At 53.5% G+C, this 21,319-nt stretch overlaps 1 protein-coding gene across 1 annotated transcript in view; it reads left to right on the top strand.

Annotated features, from left to right (window-relative positions):
- InR (Insulin-like receptor) overlaps window positions 1–21,319 on the top strand; it is a 214,213-nt gene that overhangs the window by 40,720 nt on the left and 152,174 nt on the right. Inside the window, exon 2 of the mRNA XM_077659858.1 lies at window positions 19,255–19,476. Within this exon, the coding sequence (XP_077515984.1) occupies window positions 19,344–19,476 (133 nt within the window). The 5' untranslated portion in view covers window positions 19,255–19,343. The remainder of the gene's footprint in view (window positions 1–19,254; window positions 19,477–21,319) is intronic.

Below are 21,319 nucleotides of genomic sequence, written 5' to 3'. Positions count from 1 at the left end.
ACCCGTGTGCGTGCACAGTCGTGCCTCGTTTTGTGATGCAGGGTCATTTAGAAAGCCCGGATTTCGTGCACGTGTGTTTTGGCGGCGTATTTGCGAGTCGTACGTGCGTGCCGGTATGTAGCATCGTGGAATCTTGTGTTTCTCGTCTGCTGACTGTCGGTGACACGAAGCACGCGATTGCGGATCTTAAGTGACGATCGAGGAACGCTGAGTTGTCGAAACGAAAGCGTTGAAGGCTCGGGAAAGGGGCGAGATCGTTTATTCACTGCTTCGCCGATTTCGTGTTACAGCCGTACACGCACGTTTCGCAGTGGCTTTATTGTGTAGTTTGCTTTAATCTGGCCTGGTTCTCGTTGCCAAATATGTGTTGCGCGCTCGTCTACTGAGCCGGAGTACCCGGATTCGAACCCTACCGCGGCGGCCACGTTTCGATGGAGGCGAAACGCAGAAAAAGGCCGCCCGTGTGCTGTGAGGTGTCAGTACGCGTAAAAGATCCCCAGGTGGTCTGAATTATTCCGGAGCCCTCCGCTACGGCACCCCTTTCACTGCCACCTTCCTCATTTCCCTTACTACGCGGGACAGATGCTGCGCCATTTTCTCTCCCCCCCACCCCCAGCAACCAATTTTCAATTTCAAAACGAAGCGAACGGTGAATGGACATGGACGCAGTAACAAACGAGACGCATGAGAAATGGCGAAGGCTGTTTTGGTCACAGAGCCGTGCTGGCTAAAGCCCTCAAACGTTCGCCCTTCAAAGCCCCTCACTAAAAAGCCGATCAAAAGTTTGAGGGTGATGTGAACACGTCTCGTTTTGGGTCGGGATGTTCCCGTCCTTCCCCAGCTGATGCTATTTCCTTCCTTCCTTCCTTCCTTCCTTCCTTCCTTCCTTCCTTCCTTCCTTCCTTCCTTCCTTCCTTCCTTCCTTCCTTCCTTCCTTCCGTCCGTCCGTCCGTCCGTCCGTCCGTCCGTCCGTCCGTGTACGATCATTTGCGTGGCGACAATAGACAATACCGTCACTGGAGGTGCTGACCTTGAGCCGGGGTGTGCGGCTTGGCTCGATTATTGCAACTTTTATTTGTGAGGTAGAGCACATTTGCCAGCGGGCTCGTATCAGTGCGGGGCACTACACAGTTGATGCTGGCAGCTGATGCGCCATGATTGGGTTATTACGTCGACGAGGATGTCTGCGGCACATCTGTTTACATTTCGACTGGCGCACTTATCGTGGCATTGTATAATGTGTGTGTTTGTCTTATCTTTCGTTTTTTGTTTGCTTCCTCAACGCCTCCGAGCTATTGTGATACCTCTATGACGTCAAATTTTTTTTTTGTTGGTATTCACGCAATAAGCTTTCAGCTGTCTACTTATCCGAATACCTACGAAGTAGAGCCGACTTGTTCTACGATTAACACATTATTAAAATAGAGGAGGAGTGGGGTGGGGGGAGGGAATAACGCTTTCTGTTAGGAGCGCTTCAGTTAACGCGTCGCGGTTGTAGAGGCGTTGCTTTTAGCTGGCTCATTTTCCGCTCATTTATCGTTTTTTTTTCTTTACGCGGTCGCTTTTCATCGCCCTCGTCTTCCCATCGACCAACTGCCGGTTCTTCCGAATATCGTCGGCATGAAGGGAGTACTAATTAGTAATTTTTTACCCTTTAGAAGACGATCATTACACCGGTCATTACAGTGTTTAATAAACAGTTTTCGCAAAACGCGTGTACCGCTTAGCGCTAGCGCTAAGGCGGAATGCACTTGACGCGTAAATGCATGCGCGTGCAAACGCCAATTCACACTTGCGAGTCGTAGAGTTTATGCAGCCATTTTGATCGAAAAGCGACAGTCGCGAGGCAGTCGCACTCTGATCGATTTTCTAGCTTTGCGACTGTGCGTCGCGAACCGCTAACTAATCAGCGGTGCTGCGGAAGGGAACGGAAGCTTGTTCCACGTGCGGCTTGCCCTCTAGCAGTGTAGTTAGTATATGATACGATCGACATTTCAATTGTGAATTACGCTGTTGGCGACTGGCAAGCGTGAATGAAGACAGCTAAGGCTGCAGGGTGCAACGACGGTCGGATTCCTGCAGCGGGCCTGTAGGCGTCGCTGCGAGAGCAGCAAATAAGCCCGCTGCGGAAGTCTGGAAAATACAGTTCCGCTTTCGCCGGATATGAAGCCGGGCGGACCATCCACCGGAGAAACAAATTCCCCCCCCCCCCCCCCCCACACACACACACATACACACACACACACACACTGTCTGAGCTAGTCTGCAACGGCTTTGGCTGGGCTCGGTTTGCTGTCTCCCCGGCGTGTATATACACTTTGCTGGCGCGCTACCACGTCGTCAGCTCGCCTTCGTATGCTTGCATCGGATCTGTCGTTAAAGCTGGGCGCACGTTCAGAGGAAGTGCGCTTGAAAAGCGGAACGCGGTAAGTGAAACAAATGACGTGCGTATACCCTTTCCTTAGCGAAAACTTTGTGCATTCTTAACTTCGGTACTTTGTCACCGCGTCAGAACGCGGATTTTTTCTCGAGAAATTTCGTGACTTTCGTGGCTCCTAATATGTGTCAGTGCCTCCGAGATTTGTATGTCGGTACCTCTACGATATGCTGGGCGCTACTACACTGTATATGGCAGAGGTTCGTTTAGAATTTTTCCCCCTTTTTGTACTGCAGGCGGGGCCATTCGACGACTTCTGAGACGACAATTCTCACCACGCACCGTTACCGCCATCCTGGGGCTGTCGCGATATGCGTAAACGAGGGGCATTTTAGTAATAATGCAAAGTGTTGCTTGCTGAACCGGCCTGCGAAAACCGTTCCAGTGGCTTAATTAGTGCGGCTCGATCGGTCGTTGCTCGTTGTAGGCACGTGCGCGTCCACACTCTCCCATAAATTTGTTTCGTGCGTGCGGTAGGGAGTCTCCTCTGCCGTGTCGATTCTTCCACTCCGCAGCCAAGCAACCACCCCCACCACACTTGGCTGACATGTTTGGGGCAAGCACACGTCACGCAGGCCACGTGTGGCGGCTTCTCTGCGGAGCGCGGAAGCTCGTGCCTTGGGCACCGTGAAAGCGCTGTTCTCAGCCACGGCTCTGCGAACCGCAGAGAACCCTCCGGCGGGTTCTCTGTCTTTCAGTCGGGTGGTGGTGGGCAAGCCACAGCGAGGTGGCGCTTGACGACATGCACCTGTGCTCCTCGCCCTGTTCCCCCGCATTCTTCATTTTTATTTTTTTGAGGCCGCGTTCCTCGATATGCGCGTGTGCGAGCTCCCTCGGCGGTGCGCGTCTGCAGCGACGACGTGCGTTTATGGCACGCTGTCGCGAATACAGCAATTAAAAAAAATGAAAGGTAAATCGGTGGAACCGTTTTATTTCACCAGATATATGCTGGTAGGAGCATACATCACACACTGACGATAGTGGGCGCCAACTTCAGTCGTACTTGTTAAGCTGTTTTCGGATCGCATGATGCTGCTAGAGCGCCTTGACTTTCCACGCTGGCATCGGGGCACCGTGCGAGTGCTTATGCAACTCGTAAAGCCACGCTCATTGAGCGCAGGTGGTGTTTCTGTCGACTGGAAATCGTCGGCGCTGTGGGCTCAGCGTAACGTTAGGGCGCTCGGCTACTGATCCGGAGTTCCCGGGTTCGAACCCGACCGCGGCGGCTGCGTTTTTATGGAGGCAAAACGCTCGCTAAGGCGCCCGTGTGCTGTGCGATGTCAGTGCACGTTAAAGGTCCCTAGGTGGTCGAAATTATTCCGGAGCCCTCCACTACGGCACCTCCTCTTCCTTTCTTCTTTCACTCCCTCCTTTATCCCTTCCCTAACGGCGCGGTTCGGGTGTCCGACGATATATGAGACAGATACTGCGCCATTTCCTTTCCCCAAAAACAAATTATATTTATTGTTTATGTGTCGTGAGCGGTCTTCCGCGGGAACGTGCCAGTTTAATTAAGAGCCGTCCTCCGGTGGCGCGGCACAGCCCGGACTTACCCTGGCCCCTCAGCTCGATGCTGCGTTCGAAGGCCGAATGTGCGATCACTGCTGACTACGTAGTGCGAGGAGGCTGGGCAGAGGTCTTTGCCAGGAAAAGCACGGAGCAACCGCAGGTCTCCCGAAACGAGCGCCGTGATCGGCGTCACGTATACGGGTGGACCTGGCCGGTTCCTCCTCGGATGCGCTCTCGGGAGGAATTCGCCCACCGGAGGATGAGGAGGGGCCGCCGGAGCGTCCGCATTCCGCGCGGCGCCTTTTCTTTTTACTTCCGCTACTGACTTGACGTTTCGTAACTTCGATGGCGCGGGTTTGTTGTGTGGCAGTGTACCGGGAAGAAAGTAGTACCCGGCAGTATGAAGCCCCGTTTGGGACAGCACGGGTGTTCGGCGCCCAGGAGAGCTTAAGAGGCTGCAGGTGTTCGCATTACCAGAGGCGACGTTTAATCTTGAATAAGGGGTGGTAGAGAGCTTGCGCGTTTAGGTACATGTTGCGGGGCTGCTTCGCAAAGTTAAGAGGCCTGGGTACAAAGGAAAGCCGCCCTTTATGGGCTCCGTGCGCTGCAGTTTGGCGCGCGCGAGTGGCGCCACCTGGTTAACAGCGGTGGCGAAAGGCGGACGCAGCCAACGCAGCTCTCTGGTTCAGTTTGCAGTGAGCGAGGCGAGCGGTGAGGTGTTTCGTCCGAAGGCGAAAACAAACTTGGATAATTATGGGTGCTCTACCTACTGCTGTGTTTAATGAATGTCATAACATCTATAAAAATACTCCAGTCAAGGTACCGGGTATATTTTAACGCTTTCCCTGGACATCGTGCATGCTCGCTCATGCTCAGAGTCTGCTGGATATGAGTGCACTGTGGAATTAAATTCATGACTGTGAATGGGAAAGGGTTTACACTGACTGGGGTGTTTTGAACGTGCCATCATTGGTAGAAGTTGCTTTATGTCTCTATGTAGAGGGAAGGAATGCGCTCAGTCAGTCACACGAAATGGTCTACGGTGAAGTTCTTGGAGCTAGCATCTGAAGTTTATGTCTTCGTTTATTATGCTCATATGTGGTTCAGCGTGTCAATTTGTTACTAGTCCTTTTTTTCGTGCGTGTGTGTATACTGTGGGAGCGATGTCGTACTTCTGAGAGTGCTTATGTCGTTTTTAACAATGTTTCACCTAAGCTTTTGTGTATATTTGCATCATTTTATTTCCTACGGTGGTTTAAAATTTTTGTATCTTTATTTGTTGCAATTCTGAGATCTCAAATCCCGTTCTGGACGAATAAAAAGAAAAATAAAGAGTAGCTCAAATTTCTCTATATATTTTCTTTGGATTTCACAACATCGCTACACCCTTAATTTCTGGAATTAATCTTTTGATTTGATGGGGTTTTATCGTCCCACTGCAACTCAGACTATAAGGGGCTCCATAGTAGGAGGTTTTAGATAATATCAACCACTTGGGGTTCTTTAACGTGCACTGACATCGCGCAGTACGCGGGCCTCTAGAATTTTGCCTTCATCGAAATGCGACCGCCGCAACCAGGATCGAACCCGAGTCATTTGGGTCAGCAACTGGGCACCATAACCACTGAGCCACCGCGGCGGCCTTTCTCGAGTTAAGTATTTACCAAAAGAAAAATACGACCAAAACAATTCATGTAATTGGTGCCTTCATGAAATTCCTTAAATGAAAGTCCTCTCACTGTGGAAGATACTTAGCAAGAAACCCATCGTTTTTTTGTATGCTTAGAGCTATTCTTCTCTGAAGGGAATGCATAAACTAAAGCAGGGTCAATCCTGCAGGATGCAGAGCACTATCATCTGATATGCGTAGCAAGATTACGCTCTTCGCAATTCTAGCCGACCATTCACACAGTGGATGTCACAGTGGATGTAAATTGCATAGCTGATTTCATTATCTGAGGCGATCATAGACTTGTTTCTCAAATTGTAAAGGTACTTAATTAATCTCAATAAGCTCAACTGCGCTGCCGAATATGGCAGTGCCGTCGGTACTGCAACACAATCATGGTTGCTCGGAATCGGTGATCAGGCAACCTGAAAGCAATTGAAACTAAGCGTAGGAGCGGTGGCGGCAAGGCTTTCAATGCGTTGAAATCAGCAGAGAAGCAGGCGTTAACTTAGAACGGCATCGCGGTCAGTGCGCGTCTGCAATGCGGCCAGGCCGACGCGAACGCATCGGGCATGGAAGAAGGCGCAGGGACACCATGGAGGTGGGCGCGCGCTCTCCCCTCGAGAGACCGGCAGTGACTGAGCGTCCGGTTAACGCGACGAGTGCCACGAGGCGGCGCTGGCGATGTGGTCGCTGCTGGCGCCACCATACCAGCGCACGGAGCCCATAGCCGTGCGCGCCACTGGTTTGAATCAGTTTGGAGTCTGTAAAAAAAAATAAAAAAATGCGCGAGGTGGCGTGTCGGTAACCGCTTTCCGTCACTATAGTCACTCTAGCAAGAGATTGCTTCGAAGTTGTGGGTGCTGTTATGTGTGGGGCTCCAACCCCATAGCAGGCCACCGGTGGTGGGGAATGGCGCTTCTATCTATCCCTCCGCTGCCACCAGTTGTTAGGTGTGGGCCCCCGGTTCGCCTGTGCCGTCTCTCGCCAAGGTCGGTGTCCACGGGTTCCGGATCGGGAGACTGCTGTTGTGGGGGTGACGAAGAGACGAGATGGGCTTCGAGGTGGAGAGGAGACTGGAAAGGGTTTATTTACATTTTTACATAGTTCGAAAGAGTGAATCGGGAGCTGGCTGATCGCACGTCAGATCGCTGCTTAAATAGGGTCCCCAGGTCCCTAGTTGGGGAATTTAGTTCTTTGAAAATGCGTCGAATCACTGTGATGTAGATCACGCGTCCAGTCTTTAGGGTCCGCCTTCCAGGACGTCCCCAACAACACACTCTCGCCTCTTCTGGCAAGTCACGGTCCGTGCTGTCCCTGCCGCAGTGATGAATAGCCCGAAGGGGCCCCAATCAGCGTCGATGGTCAGTCACCTGCACTTTACAGCGCTGCGTGGGAACGCGGCACTGGCAGATTGTTCCACGTAGAAGCACTTAAGCCGAAGTCCGTTTTCGAAGCACGAATACTCCGGCGTCGTTGGCTTAGTCAAAACACGGCCGCGTTTGCCACGGCTCATTTGCAGCCCCGCGCCGCTTGCCGGCTCCCCCGCCGTCCCTTCCGGGAGAAGGACGTCGTTATGTCCCGGGTGGGTCCGGCGTTGAGAGCAAACGACAACCAGGCTCCCCAAAAGCCGCCCTCAGGCAGCGGATGGCCGTTTCACCCCGTAAACAGCAGGGGGGGTTCTTGTAGACGCCGCCACCTGCATTCGTGGCGCCGCCACCCCGTCGACGGCCCTTTGAAGCTTCTCGTGGCTTATTCATTCTTGGCCTGTTGGCTTCTGCAAACGTAACAGTGCGTAAGCTTTAACTCTGAACTACTACGCCTTTGTAGCTACTTTTGCAAGTTGTATGCATGCCTCGATGACCTCTTCCTCGATGGAGCCATCGAAGGCCTTCCGTGGATCTTATTTCTCACCGGGACGGAGCGCGGCATCTCGGAGAGGAAGGAGGAGGCCAACAGGAGGCGCAGATGTGGTCGTGTCATTGCTCCTTTGTCTCCCTGTAGCGGGCGTGCTTGTGTCGACGACACTGTTTCGACCAGGGGAAAAAAAAATCGCACCAAGCGGCGCAGTTCGGGCGAGGAGCGCGTGAATCCTGGCATTTGGGCGAATGGCATATCTGCCTGGACTCCACGATCGCACATGTGGCAGCACGCCTTTAATAATACTTGTTTTTTTGGGGAAAGGAAATGGCGCAGTATCTGTCTCACATACCGGCGGACACCTGAACAGCGCCGTAAGGGAAGGGATAAAGGAGGGAGTGAAATGAAGAAAGAGGTGCCGTAGTGGAGGGCTCAGGAATAATTTGGACCACCTGGGGATATTTAACGTGCACTGACATCGCACAGCACACGGGCGCCTTAGCGTTTTTCCTCCATAAAAAACGCAGCCGCCGCGGTCGGGTTCGAACCCGGGAACTCCGGCTCAGTAGTCGAGCGCCCTAACCACTGAGCCACCGCGGCGGGTCAGCACGCCTTTCCGTTTCGCATTCTGGGCGCCGTAGTTTCGGTTAACGTGCCGCGCAAGATGGCGGCGCCTTGCCGCCGCCCGAGGGCCACGTGGGCTCGTAGCCATTCCTCCATGTTTCGCGTCCAGCGATTTTTATCTCTCGAAGTGGGCGACACCCTCGCCCCTGTTTTTGTTGTGTCGCGCCGAAGGGGCCCGACGCAGCCTTGGAGCATGCAGTTCGGGCGCTCACGCCCGACCACTCCTCTGCGCCTAATTGGCCTTCGTGCCAAGTGGGCAACGGAACCCCCCTCAGACGTTGTCGCGTTGGGCCGCCGTGCGAGTGTTTGTGGGATGTCGCGGCCACGGCGCAGCTGCATTGCGTAAAAAATGTTCGGTGAGATTTGGGAGAATCCCGGGGGGTGTAAATTATTAATCTGGAGTCCAGCACTGCACGTTCGTTGCTTCACAGGCGGAGAGTTGTGACTGAGTGAGAGTGAGTAAACATTCATTGACGAGGATAGTGGCTGGAGGGTGTTGTATTGTGTAGGCAGGTAAAAAAGGGCGGAGAGTGTGGGCGTCCCCCCCCCCCCCCCCCTCCCCATTAAACTGCAAGGTCAGCCAGGGGCGAAACACCCGCTTATGCACCGTGAAAACCCCGACGCCCAACCCAACTAACCCGATGCCTCTAATACCCACTCATGCAGCCTTTGTCTGTCTACTGCACTCAGCTGCCTCCAACACACTCAACGCCACGATCCCACTGATAACTGAGCGACACCCTGCTTGACGCATGGCTCACGCGCTCCTACTCTACACGGATGGATGATAATGGCTTTACCCTTTGGATCGGTCTGCAGCGTCCGCCACCTAGCCTATGATTTCCCCCTTGTTAATTCCCCCCCCCCCCCCTATTTCGTTTCCAAAATGTCTAATTTCATACCGTACGCCCCTGTCCAGAGTCTCCAAACGCTCTCGACTGGCATCAGCATTTGCGCACCACCGCAACAGTCGCTGAATTTTTTTGCGTTAGCACAGGGGTAAACGTTCGTTTTTTTTTTTCATTGCATGGGGTTTTTCTGGCATGTTTTTTCACATTACTTTTTCTTTGTATTCGAGCCGTGATCCTCAAGGCGTCTGAGTGTCTTCCTGAACACAACACACGTATCGGTCAAGTGCGAGCGGAAATTACCGAAGCATTTCGGAACGCGTGAAGCTTTTTTTTTTTTCACGCTTCCTTTCGTTCGCAGTATGAGCCCGTGCGCCGGAAGCGAAGTAGGCTGTTTGTTTGCCTGGATAGCGCTTATCTCGCAGCTGCTTGTTTTCTCTTCGTTAACACGCGACGCTCTCGAGCCGACGTGGTGCGTCTAAAGATGGCGCGAGTCTTTATCGACCGCAGAGATCCACGACGAAGTTTTGGACTATTTAAATAGCACCGGGGTCTGGAATAGAATGTAGGGTGTTCTTCTTTGCTTGTTTTTTTTTTGTCGGGGTAGCTTTCTGTAAGGGTACCCTGGCACAGACAAGAGAGCGCCGTGGCCTGGCTCGGTGCGAGGGAACTGCTCGCCCTCTTTGCTATCAGCTTTTGTAAAATAGTGTACTTTTATTCTACAGCACCCCCGCTCTTTATACTTCAGTTATAGTTGGTTATGTTTCCACGCTGTATTTTTCATTCCAGACCTCTACACTGGGCAATACGCAGCATTTCGCATCTTTCCATTTCATCTAATCTGCCAAATGAAATGAAAAATCGTTTTGGCGCAGTTTGGCCTATGTCCCCCTTGCGCCATAAAACCTCTAACCAATTAACTAGCTAAAAATATACTGACTGATTTTTAGGTTCGTTCGAGGCCAGATTTGAGCTGTGAAGTACTGCGCAGTTGGGGGCCGTCGTATTAATGGAAACGACTGAACAGCGCTAAACAAACAGGACGGAAGGGAACGCAAACACATGCGCTGTGTTCCGTCCTGTCGGTTCGCGCTCTTCAGTGGTTTCCATCAACACGCACAAATCAGCCGGACTCGACACAACCTCGGTCAGGATGACACCCGCTCCGTCCCGGACAGGAGTGCCGCTGAATGAAGGGTTCGTTAGTGGAGAAAGAAGACTAGGTTTATTTTACATATTTACAAGCTTTCACGTTCAGAAGGGAGCTGCCTCAACTGCATCTGCAGTCCAGTTTTATACACTGCGTCTTCCCTAGATTCCCCAGGTACGGGACGCCCTTGCCGTGGTGGGTGTGGACAAAACTTTCACTATCACACAGACACCTCCGCACACATGGACACGCCCTTGGCATAAGTTGAGCCCGAGGGAGAGGGGTATGCGGTCAGGACCCCGCCGGACTGGCAGGAGACGTCAGGTGTTCGGCCCGCTCTCCGCCGGTCGGGGAAAATCGGAAGACAGCCGGAACCACTTCGCGGTCGGCGACAGCGACTCCTTAAAGGGATTTTCGCAGAACCCTGCGCCCCGCTTGTCCCACGCAGCAACGACCGGTCGAGCGCGGTAAATGCACCCCGCAGACACCTGGCGAGAGATTGTCTTGGTGGCAATCCTCGAGACATGCTGGCGCCAATCCTAATACCGGCTGGCGGCGTTCCGCGGGCCCTCGCTCCTCTTGCTTGGTTCCCGGAATCCACCTGGGCGACGCTCTCGGTACTCGGGTCTCGAACGTGGGAGCGATTTGTATCGCGTGGCTCGGAACCATACCGGAGAAGCTTTGTGCTGGTTTCCAGCAGGTGAGCCTTGCTGACCACGCTGCCAGCACAGACGGGTGGGTGCCCGAATGTAACAGCCCTCTTCTTGAATCGTATTAATTTTGACTGGCTGGGGTTCTTTATCCTGCACCAGGGTCTCAAAGCACAAATGTTTTTGCTATTAATTTCAATCGAAACGCATCCGGAATTGAATTTCATCATGCACCAACTCGCCCCCCCCCCCCCCCCCTCCCCAGGCCGTTATTCTGAAGTTCTCTGTTTTGTTTCTCTGTTTTCGCGCTGCCTAATTTGCAACCGGCCGTAACGTCCGTTATCCAGAGAAAAATATCGCTTTCAAAAAGAAGGAAAAATATTGCAACACCCTACTTTGTAGGCAGTCGAGCTGCTACAGCTCTCTCCATGAGTCGCGCATTGTCCTTGCTGCTTTCGTCGACTTCAACACTGTACAACAATGTACCGTACCAACTGTCAGCCTCGTCGTTCCATCCCGCCGCAACCCTCTCCATTGTGTCGCAAACTGCGGGGCTTCGCGCGAGATGAATCGAGCAGGGAGAGAGCGTCGCAGCTGCATCATGAGGTGGTTTATTTCGCCGAGATAGGAAGGCGTTGCCGACGGATCACGTGGGCCTCTCGCGAACTGTTGGCACGGGTATCTAAAAATGGGGTTAAGATAGAGGGATAAAGATTGAATGAAACGTAATGGCACGTGACGACGAGGTGATGCAGCTGTAGCTCAGGATGGCAACACTGTCGCGTTGGGCAGGTGATCGAAGGAAGCGCGAATCCTGTTGCGCACGTGTGACGCTCATGCGTTTCTTACTAATCTCCGCTGTTCTTTTCCCTTTCGCCTTTCCGGCGCCATTGTAGGCGTGTCAATTTTGGGCCGAATGTTGGCCCCCTTTCACGGTCGTTTTTTCAGTGTGCCAGCGCGTATAGCGGCCGTTGCCCGAATTTAGCCGTTGTTTGTTTGAAGCCAGCTTTGTGTCAGGCTGTCGACCGTGCAAACTGCCCACCGTGGCAGGTGGCTGTTAGACCGTGAGAGATTGCCTGGGAAGAGCAGTCTTGGGTCTCGCAACCCTCACCGATGGCAGCACCTGCCATCGCAAGGCTTTGGCTCATCGCTTAGACGCTGCACCACTGTGCCAGGACCGGTGTGAGGACACCCAGGGATCTATGAATGTGAAGTAGGGAATGACCTGTGACGCATATATGGGCATTAGCCGCCGTGATGGCTCAGTGGTTGTGGCGCTAGGCTTCTAACTCGAAGCACGCAGGTTCAATCCCGTGCTGCAGTTGCATTTCGATGAAGGCTAATGCTAGAGGCTCGTGTGCTGTACGGTGTCAGTGCACGTTGAAGAACCGCAGTTGGTACCGATTATCCAGAGCCCTCCACTACGCGTCCCTCATATCCTGAGTCGCTTTACCATAAAACCAAACTTACACATTATCGCTAACCGAACTTCCATCCCTGAACAGTGGATCCAAACACCGGAACCGAAGAGAAAACCGAAGTGAGTGCATTTAATTCGCATTTTTTTTCTCAGAAAACCTATCCCCGTGGTTCATTTTGCATTTTATCAGTGCTTCGGAATGAAAGGATGAACCTCCCCGTAAGCGCCTGCTAGCAGACGCTCGAGCACACGATTTTCGCCGTACATGTACGCCAGTGACCATGTGGTACGCGCTCGCGGCGCCGTACATGTACGGCAGCGACCGTCAAGGGGTCAATAGGATTCTCTTAAAACGCTTTTTAATGGAGTTCGGCGGATGATCCTTGTCAGGCGAGGTATAGGTTACAGGGTGCATTTAACTCTCTACGGTACCGATATGAATGTTTCGGATATTTCAGTTGTCAGATAATTTGTTTTCTTGACCTGGAAGCCACCCATCATTTCGGTCGATCAACGTGTGTTGGTTCTGTGGCTCGTGCGCATCTTGTTGCGCGTCACTGCTCTGTTGGCATCGCCTCCGGTGAAACGGTTCGCTTCGGCGCAGGTTTCCCGTCTCCCGCCGGAACTGGGCTTCAAAACAGCTCGCGTCATCCGTCCCGCTTCCCTGTTTACAGCGAAAGGATGGAGCAAACAGTGCGCGGGTTCCGGCGATAAGCGAGGCGCGAAGGTCAGCCGATTCTTCGCTCTGCTCGGCATCCCTGCGACTGGCGCGTGAAAACAACGTAGACGGTCACTTTCCCTGTCGTTCTGCAAAGCTGCCGCCGCCCGGGGCGTGATAAGGGTTGAAGGGCGCGCAGTCTGTGTGTCTGTGCATATGTGTGTGTGTGTGTGCATGTGTGGACACTACCCCGTCTGCGCTGCAAGTCTTATCTCTCACTGCTTCTCTCAGTCTGTGTGCGGGGGATTGTGGAAAACGGACCGGAAAGAGGGCTTGACCCCACTCCGGTGCTCAGGATCGTGTTTTGCTCTGTCACGAGCGGCGCGGACGGCACCACGGTGCCGCCTGGTATCGCCTTGTTTCTTCCTTTTCCCGTCCTTAGCTTTCTCGTCCGAATGAAACGCTGTTTGTCCCGACTGACGTGTCGGTGCATATAGATAAGGCCGAGGCGCCAGTGCGCGTAAACAGAATCGGTGTGCGACGCGAGCTCGTGCTGGGTGGCGCGCAGTTTGTGCATGTGGCTGGCGTGTTTAATAGCGCGGACTATCCCCCCCCCCCCCCCCCCCCCCGCCCTTTGACGACACGGGAGGCGCGAAAAGGTCGCGCTTTGGTCCGTGGGCGGTTCCTTGTCCGCATGACACTAGGGAGTTTTTAAGCGCATGTTGCCTTAAACTCTACCGTATATACCGCCAGTCGCCAACAGCGCATGCGCAGATCGCCAGGTGCAGGTCAAGTACCCAGCTACTAACTGCCGGGTGAGCATCCACTATAGGTGCCAAGTGCGCCCGGCCATTAACAGCGCATGCGCTGTTAGTGGCTGCCATTACCATTACACCGCATCTGCACTCGGCGCTTGTGCACTTATCACCTGGAGGGGTTGTTGCGATAGCGCGCACATAACATTGTATAGTATATGCTTAAGCGTTCTCTGTGTGTGTTTGCTGTATGCATGCTGTAGAGGTCAAAGTGTTTTCGGCATCTAAGCTTTCCCGTGCTTACATTCTTGTTCGCGGCTATTAACACGCTGTGTGAAGGTGTGCAATGCGTGTGCAGGGCATGTGTATTGACTGCGATATTCGCGCAGCTCGTTCCTCGAAAGCCTTCCATCACTCTCGGACTGTTAAGCAGATCGTTCGGCTTGCATGTAGACGCTCGTATTAGCATAATCGAGTACGCAGTCGTTGTAGCTCAGCACGGAAATCCGGCATTTACATCAGCCGTGCAATGGCCAGGCAATTAGCGGGTCGGGCAAAAAGTTTTAACTTCCTGCGTTTCGATTGTGCTATCCCCAACGTCTTGGAAATGTAAAAAAAGAACAAATTGGTTTATAATAACTACTTTAACAAAAAATTGACAGTTAGCCTAATTTGTGAACGTCTGTAAGATAGTTAAAACTGGGTCCACATGTTCAGCAACACACAATTCAGTCATGTTTTGATGTAGCAATACGGCCATGTTTATTTTGAGGTGATTTTGCCGGTAAGGTTAACTTTTGCAGTGAGTGGTGTTTCGGCGCGCTTTCTGCATGTTTACCATGAAGCTGGTCACTTTTCTTTCATAAACGTGTTGGGAAATGCAGTTTGTGCCATTCCAGGAGGATTTGTCAATTTTTTTTGTGAACACAAACTATGGCTACTTGTTACGCATAGCGTTAAGATGAAAGCGGGCAGGTAGTGGGGGAGGGGGCGGGTTGAGCGAAAGGATCAAGGTACGCAGTGCATATTGGTTCAGGAATAGCATCCTTTGACAGGCATCGTGCACGTGTACCTGTGCGGAGTGTCGCCCGGTCGGTCCGGTCCCTGGCCGGAGTGCGGTCCCCGTGCCAACCTTGTTCCTGGTCGTGTTCGCGCTTGGGGTCTGCATCAGCGCGTTCGGCGCTGCCTACAAATGTTGTCATATGCTCGGGGTATGCAAGCTTGATCAGAAACCGCGGGGTAGACGCATTGTTGGCCGATTACGTGCGTGATGCGTGTCAGGAACGGGTGTGGTTCTTCAAACACAGCGCAACGAACACATGACAAGCGAGTAGACGGGAGAGCGCTCTCCATCAACTGCTTGATTAATGTTGCACCAACTAGCTCAACTCTCCGTGCTATAACGGGTGTGTATGGTTTGGCTGGGCCTTTAGACGTGGCTGTGTACTGTGAAGTTCGCTGCTTGGGCCAGCTGCATGGCATAGATGTTCCTTGCGACAAAACACGTCTTACGGACGGAAAGGCTGGGCAAAAGGCACAAGCGTCATTTTCTTGCGTGCAGAGGAAGGGAGTTGTTGACGAATAAGGCGCAGCGTTCGAGAAGCTGGTTGGCTTTTGGTCGTAGGGTGATGCGCCTACTGGAGGGGTCTCTTATGGAACGACCATCAGACGAGGCTTGTTTTGACTCGCTGAATCCGATCTGCGCCAGCTGCGGTGTTCCAGTGTCGCATGGGGCGGAGGGGGCAGGTCTCTGCCGCATCCCCTCGGCAGGCAGCCGGAAGCCGGGTGAAGAGCGTTCTCGTGTCCTGCTTGGGCATGAGGATCATTAATTTTAGCGAGGAATTGAGGCAAGACGTTGGGTTGCCGCTGCCTTTTGATATTTCTATATAACGTGGGAACGGCCTTATTGAGTGCGCCGGGACGTTTCCTATGTCTTTGTTGTTGTTGCCGCCGCCATTGTCTGGATCGTCACTGTTAGTCGCGCTTTGTATAGTGCCCAAGAAGTCGCTTTCCATGGGAACCGAGTCGGTTAGGACTGTGCACTGTCCTGGCGCCGTTTGGCTGTACGGCTCGATTACAGCTTTCACCCACTGCGTGCACGCGCGGCCTTATTGCTCTGTCGAGTCTCAAGGCTGTGTTGTCCATTATCGCTTGCTTTTTATTGCTGTCAGGGCCGCCCCTGACAGGAAGCGACACAAGTCACTGTCGCTCGCATTGTGCGCAATATGTTCGAAACGAGAACAAATAGCCCCCTTTGTATTGAAAGGGCGGCACAGTGCACAGTTTGATTATTTTCCTTTTTTTTTATTCACCGTCATTTCGTTGTTCACTCCCCGATGTTGGCTTCCGCTACGAACGGTTTACCGTATACTTGCCCGGCTTGTCTCTCTGCGATCGAGTTTTATTTTTACATAGGTGTGTCGCCCCCTCATTTGGAGAGAGACTCAGTGCGGCCATTTGCGCCGCTAGACGTCGCGGCCTTCGTACCGAAGGTCAGAATGACGTCAGCGTCCTTAGATCTCTTCAGTTCATGGCAAGCAATTGGAAGGCGACGTTGTGACCGTTGTTCGTGTCGGTTTGGGCGCCGGCCGACAGTCGATGTGGTGTTGCCCGTTGTGCCAACTGGCGGTCGGTGCGGGCTGGTCGCTTTATTTTTATTTCTTTTTATTGCCCCAATATGACCTATGTCGATGCGGTGTTGACGTCAGAGTAGCTTTAGATTTTTGCCGCCCGCGTAGGAATAGCGGTGGGTTCCCCTGCTTAATCGGGTACGTTTTTGACGTAGTCTGTAATCGTTTGAAATATTCCTCAGGGCTGCTCTGAAATTTAACAAATTTCGACCGTCTCTTTGTCGTGAATAGGTCCGCAAATAAAAGTTTTTTTTTTGCAAGATGTTTTCCCGCCGTCGTCACCGTTTTCTGTTTAATGCGTTCAACGCCTCTACCTGTGCTTTAATGCACTGAGTTGCTTTGCATATGTTCGGAGAGACTGATCTCAATAAGCTGGCTGCATAGCCTATTGGTGTATGGCCCAACTTCAAGAAAGTGACTTCGTTCGGCCGGGCAGCTTTCGATGCGAAAATCGAGAGGTGGTAGAGCTCGATTGCGCCAAACGTTTACAAGAGTCTCGCCAAATTTTACCCTTTACGCACTGTTAGCGATGAGGGGTCCTTGAGTGAGCTGACTCTTTCAGCGCCGCAGGTCCCTTCTACGATTAACGTTGTCGGACTTGGTTATGAAGGCAACTGTACAGGGGGTTTATTTTACATTATTTACAAGATTTAGGAACCCATTGGAGGGTGATGGGGGAAGGTCGGAGGATCTGTGAAGATCTGAGGATGATCGAGGATTCCTTCTCACGGCACTCGTCGTCCGGTTTAAAAAGGGTCCGGTCCCTAGGATTCCCCAGGTTCGAGGAGGTCTTCGCCAGGTTGGGCGTGGCCTAAAACTTGTGCTGTCGTACACACACGCGCACACGCACACGCGCGCGCACACACACACACACACACACACACACACACACACACACACACACACACACACACACACACACACACACACACACACACACACACACACACACACACACACACACACACACACAACACACACACACACACACACACATCACATCACATAGGCACACGCCCCCGTCACATGTCTCGCCGGAGAGAGAGGGTGCCGCTGGATCATCGCCACCTCAGAGAGAGCGTTGTCTTTGCGCCTGAACGAGGCTTCTCAAGCTGTCAAGCCGTACACGTCTCCCGGGAAGTCCAAATGGACGAGGCGCCGGTGAGCCGGCGCAGTTGAATGGGTGAGCCACCCCCGCTCGGATTCGTGGTCGCTAACTGCCTCCGTAGCGCACGGGTTGATCTTCCGGGAACAATGTTGTTTACAAACGGCGTCATGGCACGTTCACACTTGGACATTCGGCGGCGAGAGAGAGCGGAATCCGCTGCCGCGGCAGAGATTCCGCCGGGATACCCAGCGGAAAGGCCGGTCGATCCAGGACCGAATTCTGCCGCCGGAAAAAAATCCGCCGAATCTCGTCAGCCAATAGGAAGGCGAGTACCCGCGGCAACAAACATGGCGGCGCCCTTCGATGCAGGACGCCTCGCTTCGGACTGAATTCGTCGCTGTTACTGCCTTTTTTAGCGTGTTTACTGGTCGTAAAAGCGCTAGCGCTCTTTCGATTTGTCTTATCTCGCCCATAAGAAAACGTTTGAGCGATAAATTTGCTTTAATTTTTATTTCGGGTGACGATTCTTCGCCTTTTAGGCTTAAGAAGGGCGTCGGTTTGTTGACCATAATGGTTCCTCTCCTAACCACCAGATGGCGCCACTAGGCGGTTAAAATGTGAGAATGTTATAAATGGCGTAACATCCGACAAAATAGCTGCATTTAGCGTACGCAAGCGTGAATACGGTTTTGGTATGTAGACAGCATCGATTAACCTCTTGCCACATCTGTGTACGCCGTGAGCAGACGATGAGCGGCGATGCAGTGGCCGGGAAGTGTGAACGATGCAGCTTTTCGGCGGCAGCGGATTTCGCTTGCTCTCGCCGCCGAATGTCCAAGTGCGAACGCGCCATCAGAGTCCTCCGTCTCGATTCCAATAACCCAAGCGGGGACAGGTCGTGGGAACCAAGATCCCTATCGCCGTGCAGGGACCCCGGCTGCAGGTGTCCCGGGCCGACTACGCAGCTAAATCAGACGGGCTGTCGCCAGAATCCTAACAGCACGTCACATTGCACCGTTTATACACACGCTCACCCATTTCTTTCTAATTCGTGTGCTTCGTGGTACATTCAGATAGGCATCGATTAAAACTCGAGAACTGAGCGGCAGATGCCCCTCGAGGGAGGCCCTTCAGCCAGTGGCGTCGACTCATTGTCATGGCTTCGCACCTGCCGTCGCGTGTGGCTGGCAGGTCATCATTGATTGGCTGGAGGGCCTCCTTTGAGGGGCGTTCCTTTCCTTTTGAAGGTCTGTTGTGAAGCGTCGCGCACACCTGCAGACCTTGTTTTGCGTTAAGGACGACAATGACTCTTCGCTGTCCCTTTCTGGCGACGGTCTTCAGCGAAAGGACGCCACTTTTTCTCCCGTCCAAGTCGAAGTGCTGGGGGGGAAGGCGAGGGGACGTTTGCGACAAGGGGATGGGGATGGTGGGGAGAAACCGGTCTTGTGAGGAGGCGCGCTGACTGGCTGGAACACCTCGTGGTGCCGGTCCAGGTGCGGACGCGTAGGGATCCGGACGGGAGAGTGGGGAACCACGGAGTCTTGTTACCCCGCCGTCTTGGCGACCAGAGTAGCCCCCAGAACAGAACGTGGCAGAGATCCCGAAAGTGGCGTTTCATTGTCCGTGCGAGACTGGGAACGATTCAAAACCCGTTGTAGAGAGAGAGAAAGGAACGCTGCCCGCGTAACCGAGGTAAATTATACTAGCCACTTTAACGCAAGGTGTCTGCTGCGTGGGAACGGACTGGTGTATACTTCCCGTCTGTCGCGCGGATAATTTCGCAACGGGTGTAGTCCGCGCAGTGTTTCCACGTGGCGAGCCCGTGTGCGAGTGGTTGCTCGACTGCAGTGGTGTGTATGGTGCATATGATGCGCGAGTGTGTGCGTTTTTGTTGCGTGTGTGTCTAACGCGTGCCGTTGTTGTTTGTGTGGTGCAGGCGCAAGGAGGCGGCGGAGGAGAGGGAGGCCATCGTGCGGCGACAGGGGTTGGCCTGGCGGCCGGCCCCGTTCATGTAGCAGCGGGCCCATGGGTGGTGTCCGGCTCGGGGCGCTGCTGGTGGCGGCGGCGCCGCCGCTCCTGCTGCTACTGCTGCTGCCAGGGGGCCCCGCACCGGCGTTGGGCCGCTCCGTCGAGTACGAGTGGCCGCCGCACTCGGAGCGTGAGTACAGTGCTGCAGTCTGTCATCAGTGGCCGGGCGTTCGAGAACGCGATTAGAGAGAGAGTAGCGCGGTGGATGCAAAACGTGTCGCCTCTTCTCGGGTCGCCAACTAGGCCTTCTGCAGACTAATGTCGGCATCGCTTTGTTTTTTAACGAAGATGATTGCGCAATTTATAACTCGTGGCATGCGAACAGGATGTGGCGGCATCTGAGGGCCACCGAGGGAGAAAGAGCGCTCTTCCTGTTTTTTGGGCGCTGACATCGGTTGGCGCCTTTTTCGAGTCGCCTCGGTGCACTCACTGCCTCTCCCACGCAGGCACTCTTTAAAACCCCTCAAGTTCATTGCGGGGCTTTCGGCACTCATGCCGCTTGCGGCTCCCCTGGCCCGATCGGCGTCTACGGAAGAAGACATTCGAACAGTCTTCTTCGGCGCTATGCTGTGCCTCACTTGGTCTCGAGGGGAGGTCATCGCAGTGTTGACGACGACGAGGAGTAGCGAGGTGAACAGCTCGGGTGGTGCTTTCCGAAAGGGTCGTTCACCCTTCTCCAACCGTGGGACGGCGGCGAGGCGGGAACTTTTCATTGTCTGATTCGCGGCTGCTGGACAAGCCTCCTTGCGGCCGAACAGGGGTGCGTGTGGCATTGGCTCACGAGGGCCCCGAGTCCGCTTGACAGACAGCCGGCGGAGCTGTGACGAAAGAAAACATGTGTCGGCTTTCGTGCCAGTAGTGCGGCCACAGCTGAATGTCCCTTTGAAAGTTGGCCAATGTTTCTACGCGGTGGGGAGCTGTTGGACTGGTTGGCTGACGGTGCTACTCTTTTTACTGGTCACGTCCCGTGCGAAGAGCGCTTCGGATTTCTTCTCCCCAGCAGCGCGGCTACGGCCTCCCGAGAGAAACAGGACGTGTCTGTTGTACCGTAGAACTGCGGTGCGGCTCAGTTGACGATTGTTCGTTCTGCAAGCAAGCGGAACAGAACAAACTTTTTGAGCAGAAGGCGCGAGACTCTGCCTACCTTCGTAGCCGTGTCTGATAAAGGACGGTGATATCTGTTTCAGCAATTCAACGACGACCGAGTTCGATCGCATTCGCGGAGTTTTTTCCGCGCTCGCCCCTCTAGGCCCTCTCATGGAATCGAAGCAACCGGCAGTGGAACAGTTACATCGTTTGTTCAGTCTTGAATTTTTTTTTAGCTTTTCGCAGGAACCACGCTTAGCATCCATCCGCTGTATGATTGTTGCAATAGAGGCCTTTTGCAGAGTGGAGACGCACTAGCCTAGACGTGTTTGCAAGTGACGCTATGACGCTATGACATGCGCTATGACGCAGAACGGAACTTAGCTTCCGCAGTGCAGACCACCGAGCAGGTGGCAATAACCGCACCAGAAAAAACATGTTAGTTTTTTGCCGCGCATGTGGTGTCATACATGGCGTCTATTATGACGTCGGTGCAAGCCATGCTGTTCTGCTTGCGCAATTGTCAGGTGTCGCACCTCTAATGGCGATAACTGGTTCCTATGGAAAGCAGAGAGGTGCTGCTTGCAGGTGTGGATTCGAAGGCTGCCATTTTTTTTTTCATATACGAAGGAATTTGGCTGCCACCCCTTCCTCCCATCCAAATGCCGGCCCCCCTCTGAGTTTTTTTTTTTTTGTAAATCCTCCTCTGGCTGCGCGCACACAGGACAGTTCTGCAACACAACGGGGGTGGGGCTGTCAGGCTTGGGAATGCCTGGCTGCAGTTCGATAGGGAGGGCCGAGGAAGAGGCGTGGGGCGCAGGCGTGCGCTCCCTCCGAGGTCCGCACCGGGCGGCGACGTCGGGCTTTTTCTGCGGCCAAGAATGGCC

Source organism: Amblyomma americanum, chromosome 3, assembly GCF_052857255.1.
Source record: "Amblyomma americanum isolate KBUSLIRL-KWMA chromosome 3, ASM5285725v1, whole genome shotgun sequence".
Classification (NCBI taxonomy): Eukaryota; Metazoa; Arthropoda; class Arachnida; order Ixodida; family Ixodidae; genus Amblyomma; species Amblyomma americanum.
Note: the sequence above shows the minus strand (reverse complement) of the source record. Positions and strands in the feature narration are given on the sequence as shown.